The 15,676-nt window shown below is 37.9% G+C and overlaps 3 protein-coding genes across 3 annotated transcripts; 1 reads left to right on the top strand and 2 right to left on the bottom strand.

The window, feature by feature from the left end:
- Nucleotides 1–1,869: 1,869 nt before the first annotated feature.
- On the bottom strand, nucleotides 1,870–8,279 carry MONOS_3173 (uncharacterized protein; the record flags this gene model as incomplete). The annotated part of the gene is made up of 2 exons (XM_067873154.1): nucleotides 1,870–8,158; nucleotides 8,218–8,279. 2 exons carry the CDS (start codon nucleotides 8,277–8,279, stop codon nucleotides 1,870–1,872), a joined length of 6,351 nt encoding a protein of 2,116 aa, XP_067734217.1.
- A 785-nt stretch (nucleotides 8,280–9,064) lies between these two features.
- Nucleotides 9,065–9,603, top strand: MONOS_3174 (uncharacterized protein; the record flags this gene model as incomplete). The annotated part of the gene is made up of 2 exons (XM_067873155.1): nucleotides 9,065–9,081; nucleotides 9,225–9,603. 2 exons carry the CDS (start codon nucleotides 9,065–9,067, stop codon nucleotides 9,601–9,603), a joined length of 396 nt encoding a protein of 131 aa, XP_067734216.1.
- Nucleotides 9,604–10,155: 552 nt separating this feature from the next.
- Nucleotides 10,156–15,532, bottom strand: MONOS_3175 (putative M-phase inducer phosphatase). The gene is made up of 6 exons (XM_067873156.1): nucleotides 15,409–15,532; nucleotides 15,083–15,285; nucleotides 14,900–14,974; nucleotides 14,561–14,693; nucleotides 14,364–14,497; nucleotides 10,156–14,288 (listed from the first exon to the last, which is right to left on the bottom strand). The coding sequence occupies exons 1-6, from the start codon at nucleotides 15,485–15,487 to the stop codon at nucleotides 11,514–11,516; spliced, it is 3,399 nt and encodes a 1,132-aa protein (XP_067734215.1). The 5' UTR covers nucleotides 15,488–15,532; the 3' UTR covers nucleotides 10,156–11,513.
- Nucleotides 15,533–15,676: the final 144 nt, after the last annotated feature.

Raw genomic sequence — 15,676 nt, 5'->3', positions numbered from 1 at the left:
GGTGAAAATACGATCTTTCAAGCATTTTTTGCACAAAGAACAAAAAAATTACTTCGCTCATATCTTTTTTTCGCTTTCTCAGATTTCAAAAAAAAATTGAATTTTATATATGCAATCAGGCATCGTTGAAATCAAAACAAAAAGTTTTCCAACATTTCATAAATGTCAAAAAATGGACACATTTTTTATTGTGATTTTTGATCTCAAAAAATCAATGAAAAGTGCTAAATTTTTCAATGAAAATGCCTGAAGTCAAATATTTTTTCCCATATCTTCGAAAAAGCTTCTCTAAACATGTTTCCGATTCCATACGTGTTGTTCGGTTAACTGGAAAATGACATTTCAATTTTTTCAAAAAAAATGAAATTACTCAATTATTAATTTAAAAAAATATTAAAACAAACTGCAAAAGGATTCGTAGAAACAATTTTAGAAGTATTGCACACATGTTGATATTCTTTGGGGACTTTTTGTTGATTGGCAGCTTCAAACATAAAAAGTGCCAATTAGTTAAAAAAGTCTTATTTAAAAGTTGATCCTTATTGCAATCTTTAAGAGCCACAAAATATTGGACAAACCCGATTTCAGAAATCCAATTTTGAATATAATATAAAATATAATTAAAACAAAGTTTGAAATAGAAAAATATTTTTCAAGAATTAAAAATTTTTGCACATTCGATTCTTTTAACAATGTTTTTCAATTTCATTATTAATCAAATTATTATTCACCTGAGAATGAAAGACTGATGATTATTTCATGTCAGAAAATGTTTGAAACAAATTGTTGTGAATTTTCATAAATGCAAGAATAATACAAAAATTTTCCTGAAAATTAAATTAAATTTGTTTATCAAAAAAAAAAAAAAAAAAAAAAAAGAAAAGAAAAGAAAAGAAAAGAAAAGAAAAGAAAAGAAAAAAGAAAAGAAAAAGAAAAAGAAAAAAAAAGAAAAAAGAAAAAAAAGAAAAAAAAGAACAGTTGAAATAGTGCAAAGTTTTTTATCTTTTTTGAGTTGTTATCAAACAAATATCCAACCAAAGAAATGTTTGCAAAGGAGTTTCTTTTAAAGAAACATCACGAACGCATTGAATGAGTTTTGATAGCTTTTATCTCTTTTTTTTTTTTTTTTTTTTTTTTTTTTTACGAAATTCATTAAACAATAATTATGAGAATTAAAAGTTGTTCAATAAAATGAAAGTGCCATCTATTATTTTAATTAATTATCCAATTCTTCAATTGAAAAAAGAAAAGAAAAAGAAATGGTTTGCACAGTTTTTCTCTTTCAATAAATTCATCAAAAATGCATTATAAATAGGAATAACAAAGCTGACAAGATTGAAAACTTAAAATAACAAATAAAAATATCATATTTGAATCTAATTGTTCAATCTCAATTGAATATGAATACAAAGATAAATATTGAAATAACTAAAACACATAAAAAAATGTGACTAGATAAGAAAAGAAAAGTTGTTGAAAAGATAAAAAGAGAAGCTTTGAAAGGAGAGACAATTCTGAAAATGAATTTTTTAACGTGTAATTCTTTCAAAATTTAGAATCACAAAGAAAGAAATCGAATATTTGGTGTTCGAAAAACAAAAAATTGAAATACACAGTCAGCACATGGTTGAAAATTTGCAAATGAACAGGGAAACTGGCATTGCACCGCAAATCTCCCAAAATTTGCAATCAAAATATTGATCAACAAGCAAATAACAAACAGAGGCCTACAAACTTTCAAATTGTCTGAATTTTTAAAACATAAAAACCAAAAGTCAGAAATCAAGTCAACAAAAATTCTCTTTCTTATTCAACCAAATGCATTGAAACAAAAAGGAAGCACAATCAGTTCCATCGTCATCGTCATCATCAGGACAAAATGTTTTTCACTGTTTCGCTTCCAATTCCAATGCGAGACGAGCCACCTTCTTCGTTCCCATTTGAAGCATATTGAAGATCTATTGCATCTGAAACGGTCAGAATTGCCGCTCCTGGTGGAAAATGCCCAATAAGATTGCGCTTCATATCGGTGAGGCTCGGACGCTGCGATGAGTGGGACGAAATAGAGGCAGAGATCAACTGAGCGAAGAAGGGAGATGATGCATTAATTTCATCAAGATTTGGAGTTTCTCCTCGTTGAATCTTCTGCCCAGCGATTTCTGCTTCATATTCTCCAAACGGTATCTGGAGCGTTAGGCATTCCCACAGCATCATCCCAATCGAGAAGACAACCGACTCCTTTGTTGCCCCCATCTTCTTGTTCATCAGCAGTTCGGGTGCCTTCCATCTCAGGCATTCTTTTTTGTAATAATCTTCATCCTCAAAGGCTGATGAAGGAAGAGAGTCATCCTCCTCCCCCTTATCATCATCACTTGCTGATGTCACAACTGTTGATGAAGAGATGGAGGATGAATCTGAATCATCGGATGAAAGGAAATCAGAATGCATCACAATGCAGATGACCATATGCTCGGAAAATAACACAATATGAGGACTGAGATTTTCCAGAGAAGATAGAGGATTTTCCATTTCGTCAAATGAGTGAATGGCTCCATTCGCCACCCAGAAGAGAATCTGAGCAGCCGTTTGCTCCCTCTCCTCCAAAGTTCCTATTGCCATCTCCTTCTTGGCATTCCTTCCGTGCAACAGCATGAACAGCGAATCCCTCAAGTCAACAATCAGTTTCTCGTGTGGCGATGAGCAGGCCATCGCATCCACCAGATTCGACATCGATGAAGTGGTTGGGCACAGATCCTCTCCTCGAACAAAGGTGGATTCAGTATCTGAAGTGTCTGTGGTTAAAGTGGATGAAATAGATGGCGATGGTGTTCGCTTTCTTGTTTCCTCCTCTTCATCAACCTTCTCCAGCATCCATTCTGGGATCTTATCTGAATCTCTTCCAAGGATATATTCAGTGGAACCACTCTCAGATAGAAGATGCTCTTCAGATTCCGAATGCACCATTGTCTTCTCATACACTCTTTTCTTCATCCTCTCATCATTCTTCTTTTCAGCCTCTCTTTCTGTTCTCCTCCACTGCTTCTCGGGAGACATCTCCATCGTCACCATTTCAATCAACTTCGGATCTTTTTTCACCGTGTCATTCACGATCTCTTTCAGATCTTTATTTTCATTCTTGGTACTTCTCCATCGAACAGTTGAAATCACTGCAATGATAAGTACAATCAAAAACAATACAGCAAATATCACAATCACAATCAATGCCCATGATGACATTTTTTCTTTTCCACTTTCAACAAGTTTTTCATCTCCTTTTGGTGGAGTGATGCTCGCATTCTTCAAAATGAATGACTGTGTTAAAGATGGAGATTCTGCGTTTCCAAACAAAACATGCACACTCACCTCGATTTCATCTCCGCAACTGCTGATGAGATCTTTTGTCACACTTCCTTCAACTTCTCTTTCTGACAAGAATCCATTTGAATCAAAATCATAATTTTCAATCTCTTTCTCTTCTCCCTTTCTCTTCACAATTGAGAATGACAGATTACAAGGAACAAGAAGCATTCCTTTGAATGTCAGCTTCATTCTATCTGTTCTTTCTTTTGCTTCCACACTCTCCAGAATAGGAATGAAAAATGGAGATGCTCTTTCAGAAACAATCCCCTCAAAACTGCACCCATCATTCAATATCCAAAGTGATGAATTTGGCAAAACTCCATCTCCTCCCTTCAAACTCACCACATTCAATGTTCCTGCATCTGAACAAATGATATTTCTTCTCAATGATGGATATCCTTCAATTGATGGATTATTGTTCTCAAATCTTCCATCATAAATAGTTATTGTCCCTCCACTCAATGTTATTCCTCCTTCTGCTGAATGCGAGACTGTTGTATCTTTCATCAAAACAGAACTCTTCACAACATCAACAAGAGATCCATCCCATCTGCACATCTCTTCTTCCTCATTGATATTCTGTTCATTTCTTTCTATTGAATTTCCATCGAAAATGCAACTGTCCATTTCCACATCCAAACAATTCTCCAATTTCATCAATTTCCCTTTTGTAGTCTTTGAACTGACTCCACCAATTGTGCAATTTGTCAATTGAATTGTCTTTTTCATTGACAAGCAAGATATCAATGATTCTTCATTTCCCTCAACTGTGATATTTTCTGAATGAAACTTTTCCATGTTTAATTGTCCACATTCAATAATTTCAACAAGCGAATGAGAAACTGTTGAATTGCTGATCTCAAATAAATAAATCACTGATGGAAGTGATGATGATAGATATATTGAAGATTTTTGAAGAATGAGATTTGATATTGAGCATCCATCAAGTTGTAATTCTCCTTTATCCATATTTATTAGATGAAGTGGTATGTTTGCAAAAGCAGCATTTCTTCCATCCTCCGATTGTTTTGAGGTGAATGAACAATTCATGATTTCAAGAATCCCTCCTTCTGGTGACATCAGTGATTCATGTGTGGATGTGAAATTTGTATTAAATACAAAGTTCATTCTCAGCAATGAAACTGTTCCTGTTGTTGTCACCAATGACTCTCTTGTTTTTTCAATCCCTGATTTCACTTCAACTTCACACAAGCCTCTGCTCTTCGAACTCAGGCTCATCTCCTCCAGATTTATCTCTCCATCAATCACACTCTCCTCAACAATGAACATTTGACTAATGAAATCTGATGTCAAGTGCATCAGCCCATAATCAATCGAATCACATGGAAAAGTGTTTGTTCCACATTGCCTCTCATCCGATCCATTCGCACTGCTCACAACAATTGTGTCACTCTGATAGATAGCTACAAAATCAATCAGATCTGTATCTTCTTTGTGTTCACAATTATCAATTCCATATATCGCATTGAATCGATTGAAGTTGCCTTCTCGAAGATCAAACTGAAATTGTCTTTCATTGATCTGAGATGTGATGTTGAAACATTCAATGAAAATGTCATTCCCCGCTTTTGCTGTGTTTGCGCTGAACTTCATTCCCACAAATGTGAAATTAAGAAACCCTGTTTCCTTTGTTACCAAATACACCCCTCCTCCTTTCCCATTGGTGCAGCTGCAATGACTGATTGTCGATTCAATCATCTTCATTGATCCTGATGCACCCAATGTGAAGAATATTGCCCCTCCTTTTTCACTTGTTTCTGCTTTGTCTTCTGTGATGTTGCTCTCATTCACAACCAAACAAATCTTTTTCTCACTTTTTGAATCCAAAATGCTTGCTCCATTGTCACTTCTCTTCACTCCTGAAAATGATGATTTGTCAATTTGAAGATTTATTCCTTCTTCACTTCCTTCATTTATCTTCAATCCTGATTCAGATCCTTTGATTGACAAAATACATCCTCCACTTTCATTCAACGATTCCACTCGAACATTCATCAAATGACAAGTTATTCCAGCATCGTGAATGACAAAAATACTGTTTCCAACATTGCACGATTCCATCGACAAATCATTCACTTCCACACTTCCTCCAATCACATCCACAAATACACAATCAAATCCATTGTTCACTCCTGCTTCTGAATGGAATGAACATCCAGTCATCACCAACTCACCAGCTGTATTTGAAATTATCGTTTTGGCTGAGTTGTCAAATCCCGATGCAAGTTGAAGTTGGATATTTGTCAATTCAAGATGAATTTCATTCGCCATGAAATATTCCAGTTGACTTCCAATTGCCTTTTCAAAATTCAAGATAGCTTTCATATCTTCTTCTCCTATTGATACAGCTTTTTTTATCTGGTAATTGGACACATTGAATGAATCTCGAATAATTGTTGATCCTTCAATTTGAATTGTTTTATTTCCAATCTCCTTTTTTACGTTTTTCATCCCTTTCCACATTGTGAAGCAAGGCTCTTCTTCACTTCCACAACGCACCACATCAAATCCTTCTGATGAAATAAATATCTCAAATGAGCTGTATGGAACGAGGAACATGAACAAATCTTTTTCTTGATGAAAATCATCACTCCCAACAAACAAATTGTTATCATCCTTCATTGATGGATAATCGAAGGCAAATGTCTCATTTGTCACAGAAGAATTAAAATCCTTTCCCAAAATGAACATGTTCTTTCCAATGGTTGCTTTGTTGCTCTCAAAAGTTACGTCAACATCAAAAAGAAATGGTTTTTCATTCAAACAATTTTGAGAATCCAGATACAAGAATCCTCCTTTTCCATTGTCCGATGAAAGTGAACAAGATGACACATTTGTTGATTTGATCACCAGTTTTTCATTCCCTTGCAATATCACTTTTGCAACGCCTCCTTCTTCGCTGCCTTTGTTCTCAATGTTTGAAAAGTTGCTGTTTTCAAACAAAACAGAAGAAGATGTTATCAATGGAGATTCACCAGATGAGGAGTCACCAAAACTGCATCCTTCCATTGAACAATTCAACAGGTTCACTTTGTATTCTCCTTCATTCTCTCCTTCATTCATATTTCCTGATGAAGGAGAAAATGAAAACAGCGAGACAGATGATTTCACATCTGAAATCGTGACAAACTCCAGCTCAACAATTTTTCCCGTTGATTTGATCAAGGAAAATACAATTGTGTTTTGTTTCCCTCCAATAACGCTCATCTCACAGTTCTTCATGTGCAACTCCCCATTTTGAGTGCTTGATTCGACAACTGATGTGATTGTTCTGTTAAAACTTGATGGAACAACAATCCCAACGAACTGAATTTCTGTAATCGATAATGATTTCATAACGCATTGTTCAGAGCCGCTTACTTCCCTTTTGCATTCGATACCAACAATTGTCTCGGATTTGGACTTTACACTCATCCCGCTCACATCCACATATCCAGTAACAGAAGAATTTGCACATAAAATAATTTCCTGCTTAATATTCTGTGTTCTCTTCAAACGCCCCATCCCATAATTCATATTCAAACATGGAGCATTTTCCAGACCACAATACATCTTCTCCATTCCAATTACTCCATCAACATATACAGAATCAGCTGTATATCCGTCCAAAAATATAAACAGGTCCACATCCCAATTGCTAAACATTTGCGTTCTATCGCGCCCAACAACCGAGTTGTCTTTTTGAGTGATGCTTTTCATGAAAGTGAACAAGGGCTCTTTCACAGAAGCTACAAGGGATTCACACACAAAATACATATCTCTTCCGACACTGGCCTTGTTGGCTGAAAACACCATATTGGTGATGGAAAAGGAGGATTCTGACACTTCTGAATCATCCTTGAACTCGATCATGAGAGCACCGCCTCTTCCTCCAGAACTTGTATCCTCACTCACACAGCAGCTGGAGAAGGTGGTGCTACTCACCAAAAACGAGTTGGCAGAAGCAGATGAGGCGAATGAGATGCATCCGCCATCTGTGGCAGTCTGTTGGTTTTGTGGAGTCGTGTTGATGTTGGTGATGGTGCAGTTGGTGATGGAGAGGGAGAGGGCAGGGGAGGTGGCAGAGGAGAGGACACAGCTGGCGGGGGTGGCGGTGGAGGTGATATCGGTGATGTTGGAGAAGTTGAGGGTGAGTGGAGCTGTGAGGGAGGTGAGGTAGAAGATGCTTTGGCTGTTGAGGGAGAGACTGGTGATTGCTGTGTGGTTGAGGGCGAGGGAGCCTGCAGTGAGGAAGAAGAGGGTGGTTGTGATTGATGATGAAGATGGGGTTGTTCCTGTGATGGTGGTTGTGTTGAGGTTGAGGGAAGGGGAGTTACCGGAGAGGTGGAAGAGGATGGGGGTGATGGGGTTTGTGGAGTTGTGGGCGATGGCGAGGGCAGAGACTGTGAGGGAGCCCTGGGTCTGTTGGAAGAGGGCAGACGAGGCAGATGGATCTGGTGAAGAAGATGCAGATGAAAATGATGAAAATGATGAATATGATGAATATGATGAATATGATGATGATGACTGTGATGACTGTGAATGTGAGTTTGATGGTTGGGGAATGCCACTGGAGGCGATGGTGGTGGCAGTTGTGCCATTTCCAGTGATTTTAGTGTCAACTGTGCTGAAGGTTAGTATTTGAGCTGGAGCAAAAGAGGAGCAGAGAAGGGTGATAGAAGCTTCTTTGTAAAAGAATAAGCCGTAGATTGCATACTCGATTGTGGAGCATGGATTCTGTTGAGGTACCCCACAACCATCAACATCACTTCCGCTGTTTGCAACTATTCTGTACTGGCTGATAAAAGGCAACCAGCTGTTGACAGAGATATTTGAAGCAGTTCCATTTTTCCATACTCTTTTTGATTGGGTTGTTGAGCCACAATTCTCGAATGGAGATTGGGTAATATCACTTCCATTGAAAAATACATCATTTCCTCTTCCATTTTTTGCAGAGTTGCCATCAAAGAAACAGAATGTGATGAATTTTATTCCATTCATCCAAGAAAAAGTTTTATCCAAATAAATTCCGGCGCCTCCACGCGTTGAAGAATCAGTTAATATGTTATTTATAAACTGACAATCATTGATTGAAAATTGGTTTGGCTTATTTTTAGGAGGATTAAAAAATGTTAATGAGCCAGCAGCATTTCCACCAGTATTTGAGATACATTTACATTTGGAAAACAGAAATTGAGCATTTGACGGCATGTTATCGAGTACAAAATACCAGCCAGTTCCACACCAACTTGTTATTTTACAGCTTTCCACTTTGTTTTCAGAGAATGTCCAAGCAGAGGATGATTGAGGATATCTGATATTAGCAGCTCCTCCATGATTAGCAGAACAATTTGTTATGTTGGATTTAGTAATGCTGACATTTAATAAATACCAACATAATAATGCTCCTCCTTCATTAGTTGTAGAGCATTTATTAAACGAGCACGATATGATGGCGATATTTGCGTTTGTGTAGTTAATATAAAGTGCACCTCCCCATGCACTTCCACTATTTGAATTATTCCATTCGCACCATTCAAAGAGATAGCTATTCAAATCAGATAATGGCAATCTACTTAATTTCTTTCTTTGAGTTTCGGATCCAATATATTTCGCAGGATCATTTGGTGAAGAGCGTGTTTGGTGGAGAAAAGAAGTGTTGAATGCAGAGAGAGAAGTGGATGGGCTGTTGAGGTTGGGAAGAATGGCACCATCGATGGGGTTGTGGGTGTAGAGGAAGATGGTTGAGTGGATGGAGAGAGAGGAATGAAGGGAGAAGGAGGGGATTGTGTTTGTGGTGATTGTGGTGGTGATTGTGGTTGTGGTAGTGGTGAATGAGTTGTGTGTGTGTGTGTGTTTGGCAGGAATGGAGTGTGTGGATTGTGGTGCAGTGGTGATGTTTGTGAAGAGTGTGTCAGAGAGGTGGAGATCGAGGTGGATTTGGAGATGGCGATGAAGAAGGGAAAAAGAAGAGGATACAGAAGGAGAAAAAAGGAAGGGATTGTGAAGGGAGATGAAAGAGGAGAAAGAGGAATGGAAGATGGAGAAGGAGGCAGGGATTGGAGAGTGTGCATCTGGGAGGAGATTTTGAGGAAGAGAGAAGAGGGGGAAGGAGAGGATGGCTGGTTGAGGGATGGTGAAGGAGAAGTTTGTGAGAAAGAGGGAGCTGTGGGAAGAGAGGAAAAGTGGGTGGCTGGCATCTGCGTGGATTCGGCAGGTGGAGGAGAAAATGGTGCACGATGAGTGGTGTTGTGCAGTGAGAAATGCGCAGCCACTGAGAGGTTCCATGACGAGATCGCTCACACACAACGAGGCATTGACGATATTCACATTTGTTCGAGCACAACTGACACGATCACCTGATGAAAATATGACTTTTGCTGCACCTATGCCTTTTTTATTGTAGTATTTGTTACTGTTGTTTTCAACGCTGATCGTGCTTACTGGCATCTCCCAATTCATTTCTTGTTGATTATGTTTAACAGCAATGCTTCTGTCATTGCCGCAATTTACAACAACCAAAATCAGAGCAACAATATTGAATGCAACTTTTGCGCTGGTGGAGAACCTCGCCATGGAAGAAGATGAAAGAAAAAACTGAAAATAAAAATTCCTGCGCCCAATATATTTTTCCTTTTCTTTTAAATAAAATTTTAGTTGAATTCAAATCATATGCGTTCATCGTTTTCACATATATTGCAATATTTGTTAAAATTTGTTCGTCGAATTTATGGTGGTCTATTCGTTTTTTTGCTTATAAGTTTCAAGCAGAAGCGATATTTAAAAAAAAAAAAAATTGTTCTTTTTGAATTTTTAACTTAATTAAAATATTAATCATTGACCGTTTGCCAAATACAAACGGGATAAATTGAATTGAATGCTAATCAGAAAAAAGACAAGTTGAAGACTTTTATGAAAAATGAAACGATAATTCAAGAAAAGATTAAAATAAACTTAAAAGGCGCTATCAAATAAAAAATGTAAATAAGTATTTTGAGAAAATTATAAAATAAATGTGAAACATAGAATTAAATAGATGGAGAAAAAATAAAATACAACACAAATAAATGATAAACAAAACGCTAAAGATTGTCAAAAACGATAAAATGTTAAGTTGTATTCAACACGCTTCACAATACTTGAAAAACATTTCAAATCTTTATCACAAGCCCATTGGCTCAAAAAACAAAATTGAATAACATTCAGATCATACTCTGTAAAGTCAATAAATATAAAATTTGAAATGGCATCAACTTTTATTTATGTAAAAACAAAAAGAAGAAAGCTAATCTGTATCCACAATTTACATACGCATTTGTTGATATTCTTGTCAATTTCACTGGATCATTTTACTCTTTCAATCAAAAAGAAATGCTTTTCATTTAAAGAAAAGTGTGTCAAAAATATCAGAAGCTTCAGATGTATCCACAAAAGGCTTTACTTCGTTTGACAATCCAAAATAAATAGTGCAACTCATTTCTTCGGAAGAAAGGATTTCGCTTTCAATCGAACAATCCTTTCTTTAAATTCGTTGATGTTCAAGAAAACACACACACACACACACAGCAAACATACACAACGAACTTAGGAGTTCTCAAAAGTGGACAAGTTGCAGAATAAGAAGAGCATAAAAGAATACATGAAACTCGATGATAACTGCAACCATGAAGGTTACAGACAATGATAATGAGCTCAGTTTATTCTTTCTTTTCATTCCGAAGGAGCAAGAAAGACTAACATAAACTTGCTCCTGCAAAATGTTTCATTCATGTAAAGATAAGTTCTATTTACAGACTTTGCTATTTTCGCCATACAATGCGGCGAAATCTTAAAGCAAAAATTGTAAAAAAACACATGTAAACCGAGCAAATCTTATTTGAAATAATTCTGTTCAAAGAATAATGAAACATCCATCTAAAACTCTTCCCTTTTCAAACAACCGCCAAAATTGTAATTGAATTCCATCAATTGCTTTTTCAAAGCTCCATTAACATAACCATCGCTTCACTTCTCTTCTCTTCTCTCCACTCCACTTCAATAACTTTTTGAAAAGTTGAAAGCATCTTTTTACAGCAAAACATACCACAATCCAATCGCATTCCCTCATCGCCATTGCCACACACTCCCCTCCCTCGCTCACTCCCATCCCCTCTTTACAGTCTCAAAGAGTTCCTTTTCATTGAAGGTGCCCTCTTCTCCACAGCAACAGCAGTAGCTGTTGTGGCTGACATCTGAGATGCAGCACTGAACACAGCTGTCATCTTTGGAGAAGAAACCGCTTTTGAAGAAGAAGTGGACGAGGAACGTCGCAGTAACGATGACTTGCTGCTGGAGTGGCTTAATGGTTTTGTCAGTGAAGGTAGACTTTGATTCTGCGAGCGAGCAAAGCCAGCAGCAGATGCATTTGAGGACAATGCATGCGATGGTGATGGAGAGTGAGACTGAGAATGATGTTGAGAATGAGACGGTGATGAAGATAATGAAAACGACTGGGTGATAGTTGCATCCCGCACAAATGATGGGGTGGTGGAAGGTGTGACAGCCACTGACGACGTGTGGGGTGATGTCAATGAAGGTGATCGTGAATGTGAATGAGAATGGGAATGGGAATGAGAATGAGAACTAGAATGAGAATGCGATTGAGATTGAGACTGAGACTGAGACTGGGACAGAGCCTGTGGTTGTGACTGCGATTGCGACTGGGAAAGGCGCCGGACGTGGATCTTATTCGAAGCCATAGTCCGGCTGTGAGGTGAGTGTGCTGATAAAACAGATGGAAGTGGTGATGAATTGGACGATGCCCCGGAAGCAATCGGCGTCGATGGCGTGTTGACAGAGCGATGAGCAGACGACGACAGAGGCTGTGACATCGATGATGACGATGATGATGATGATAACATTGAAGTATCAGAATGTACACTCATAGAAGCTGAAGAAGCCGCGGGAAGTACATTTTCGTATACCAAAGGAACACTCTGTAAGCAATAAGCAGCAGAAGCAGAAGTTATTTGATGAGGTTGAGATGCAACTGAGGTTGCAGACATTGAAGCTCCGGCTGTGGAAGCTAAAATCGAAGACTTATTCGATACAGCAGGAGGCAATGGTGATGTTGCAGATGAAATGTCATGTGCAATTGGCGATGGAGGAATAGGTGAAGTTTGGAAATGATTGATTGAAGAAGAAGAAGAAGAAAAGGAAGGAGGAAGAAGAGGAGAGGCAAGCAATAAATGAGAATCTGGTGATTGCGCTGAAGTGGCGGTGTGGGAAGATGAGGCAGATAAGGTCTTGGAAGGCGGATGAGGAGAAGTTGAAGGAGACGAGACAGGTGAATCAAACGAGGAAGAATACGTGCTCTGTTCAGCCGATGCAGCATAAGCGAACGATTCTCCCATCAGAAAGGCATCATCCTCAGTCTGGCATATCGGAAGCAGAGACTCCATTGGCCGGAATGCCTGCCCTGCTCCTTCTTCCAAATCAGTAGCAAAGTCGTCATCATCAATCGTGTGCTTCTTTAATCCCTTTTTCGACATTAGATTTGCTGCATCCAACGGAGTCATATCCAAGTCATCATCGTCCATGATTGTACGAAGGATCATCGGCGGAAGCAGGCGAGCATGCGGAGAGGAAGGAGACAGACTGGATGATGAAGCACCAAATGCAGAAGATGAGTCTGAGTGCTTCATTCCAAAAGGCGAATAGGCACATCGCATGCTTGGCGACGACGTAGGCGACAGCATCCCTTTCCTCATCACTGGAGAAGCACAGATGTCCTGTGTCATCCGCAGCATTTCTGCATCATCAACATCGTCATTATCATCCTCAAAGGCTTCATAACACCCGGAGTTTGACCTCCATGCATTCCTCTGGCTGGATGACATGGACATTCTGGGTGTGCTGCATTGCGTGGGCGAGGCAACACTGTCGGCAAACGAATGTATTTCTTCCCTTCGCAGCGGCTCAATCTCATCATCGGCTGTACTGCTTGACTGCCCGTGCCTTCCCCCAGCATCTGCAGGCTTTGAAAGAAGACGTTTAATAAATGCAAATGACTTTATTTGTGCCTTTGGCGTGCTTGGTGGAGAGCTATTACCCTCAGCGTCCTCAGTTCTCTTCATCTCCCCATTTTCTTCTGCACTTTCATCAGGGCCGCTGCTGCTTCTACCAGCCGCATGGACTGAAGCTTCTCCAGCAGGCTCGCCACGCTCTTCAAGCTGCGAAGAAAGCGATGTTAAAGATGGACGGTAGCTTCTCGTAACAACTGGAAGCGGCAATGATCGGAGTGATTCACTGGATAGAAACGAATCATCATTCGAATCGATTAAGTTGGCTGCCACCGATGTTGTTGAAGAATCGACGTTAAATCCACTGGAATCCAACGATTTTCTATCAAGAGATGTAACAGAAAGAGAAAAACGCGATACGACAGAAGCAGTGGGCGAGATTGTTACTGATGAAGTAGTTGGTATATTGGAAGACGTGAACGAATTAATTGACGAGGCAGACGGAGAAACTGTTTCACCTTCTTTACAGGGAGTTGGAGAATGCGAAGACTTCAACGGTGCAGAATAAGAAGAGCGAAGAGATGAAGGATCAATAGACTTCAACGAATGTTGTGGAGGTGATGGCGATGGAGCAGACGACGGAAGTGGTGATGTAAACTGAGAGCTACCAATCAAAGATGTCTGTGCAGTTGAAGGCAAATTCGATGAATATGTATTTGCTGACTTTAGAGCGGTAGAAAGCGTTAGCGAAGAAACCTGATTTGCCAAAGACGCTACAGATGTTCCTGAATAGGAATGCGTATTCTTCAGATTTAATCCTCTGCGAATCTTCTTCTTCTTTTTCCTCTCGCTTGTTAACCTTTGGCATTCTTGTAAATGATTCTTATCCCTCATTACAACATACTTTGCATCTGGAGAAAAAAAATCCTTACAAAATTAATGTTAAGTCGGGGAGAATATGTATTCATTTTCAAAACAAAAACATAATGACCTATGGCAAACTCTAAATTTACTATATTTTCCGTAAATACCACGATATCCACCTTTAAGAACAAAAACATGAGGATAAAACACTTTCGGATATTCTGGATGTTTTTCGTGATCGCTATTTCTTAACTCTTGGGCAAGGTAAGGTGCTGAAATAATATTAATAATATATCAACAGATGTACACCAAAAATTCAATGAATAGGTATAAACCTCTTGATGTTGAAAACTCACAATGAAATATTAGAAGAAGCTTGTCTCCATGTGAACTTGGTTTTTTTAGGAAAAAATCACATAAACGATCTGGTTCGTATATATTGATAGCATTGCGAAGATGCCCTCCTTCCTATAAGTAACAACAATAATAATAACAATAATAATTATAAAATAAATAAATAAAATAAAAAAAAATTATTTTCCATAAAAAAACAATGGGCGTTAAATAAAAAATGTTTCTAAAAATTCTTTCAATTCAAAAAATTATGAAAACAAAAAACTCAAATGCTCATCCAAAAAAATCAGTAAAAACACGTTTTTGCTGAAAATACATACATATTCGAATGGATATCTGCAATCAATAACAACAAATTGAAAACCTTTAAATCGTCCAATATATAGTTCAAGCATCTAATTGTTAATAAATTCATATTCATAATAAAAATTACATTTCACATTCGAATACGCAAACACAAATTTCTCTCGAATTAATTGGAAAAGGAAAAATATTTTCCAAACAGTTTCTTTTGTAATGTACCAGCACTGCAATTCTTGAAAGGCTGGAATAGGTGGAACATAAGAACCACGATCCGGAACATCAGGATAGTGTTTTATAATTTCTGGTCCAGGATTTTCGTGTGATGTATCAATACGTTCAAGATAAACATCATAAAGATCAGAGAAAGAATGACGCAAAGCAATAGAAGAGTCATTCCCGATATCTTTCAAGGAATTGGATTTATTGAAACAATGTTAAAATGTAATTCACAGCAAATTTTCATTATTTTAGATTTATTTCGCAGATTGCAGATCAATTTTTTCGAACGTAAATATGAAATACACACCGGGTAATCCATCAGATGAAACGTTGCCAGGAGATTTCAACATCTTGTTATCATCTTGGAACCCGTCTGGATCTTGCATATGCTGCAAAAACTTGAAAATACTTGATTACAAAACAAAGCACTTGATCCAGACCTTAATGCATAAAATGAGATCAAATATTTAAAACAACCCAAACTTATCATCTTATCAGGTCAGATAAGTTCATTTTATTCAAATGAAATACTTACGGAGATTTGTGGGAATTCATCATGTTCTTGATAAAAAGTC

Source organism: Monocercomonoides exilis (assembly GCF_001643675.1).
Source record: "Monocercomonoides exilis strain PA203 chromosome Unknown scaffold5-2102611, whole genome shotgun sequence".
NCBI lineage: Eukaryota > Preaxostyla > Oxymonadida > Polymastigidae > Monocercomonoides > Monocercomonoides exilis.
Note: the sequence above shows the minus strand (reverse complement) of the source record. Positions and strands in the feature narration are given on the sequence as shown.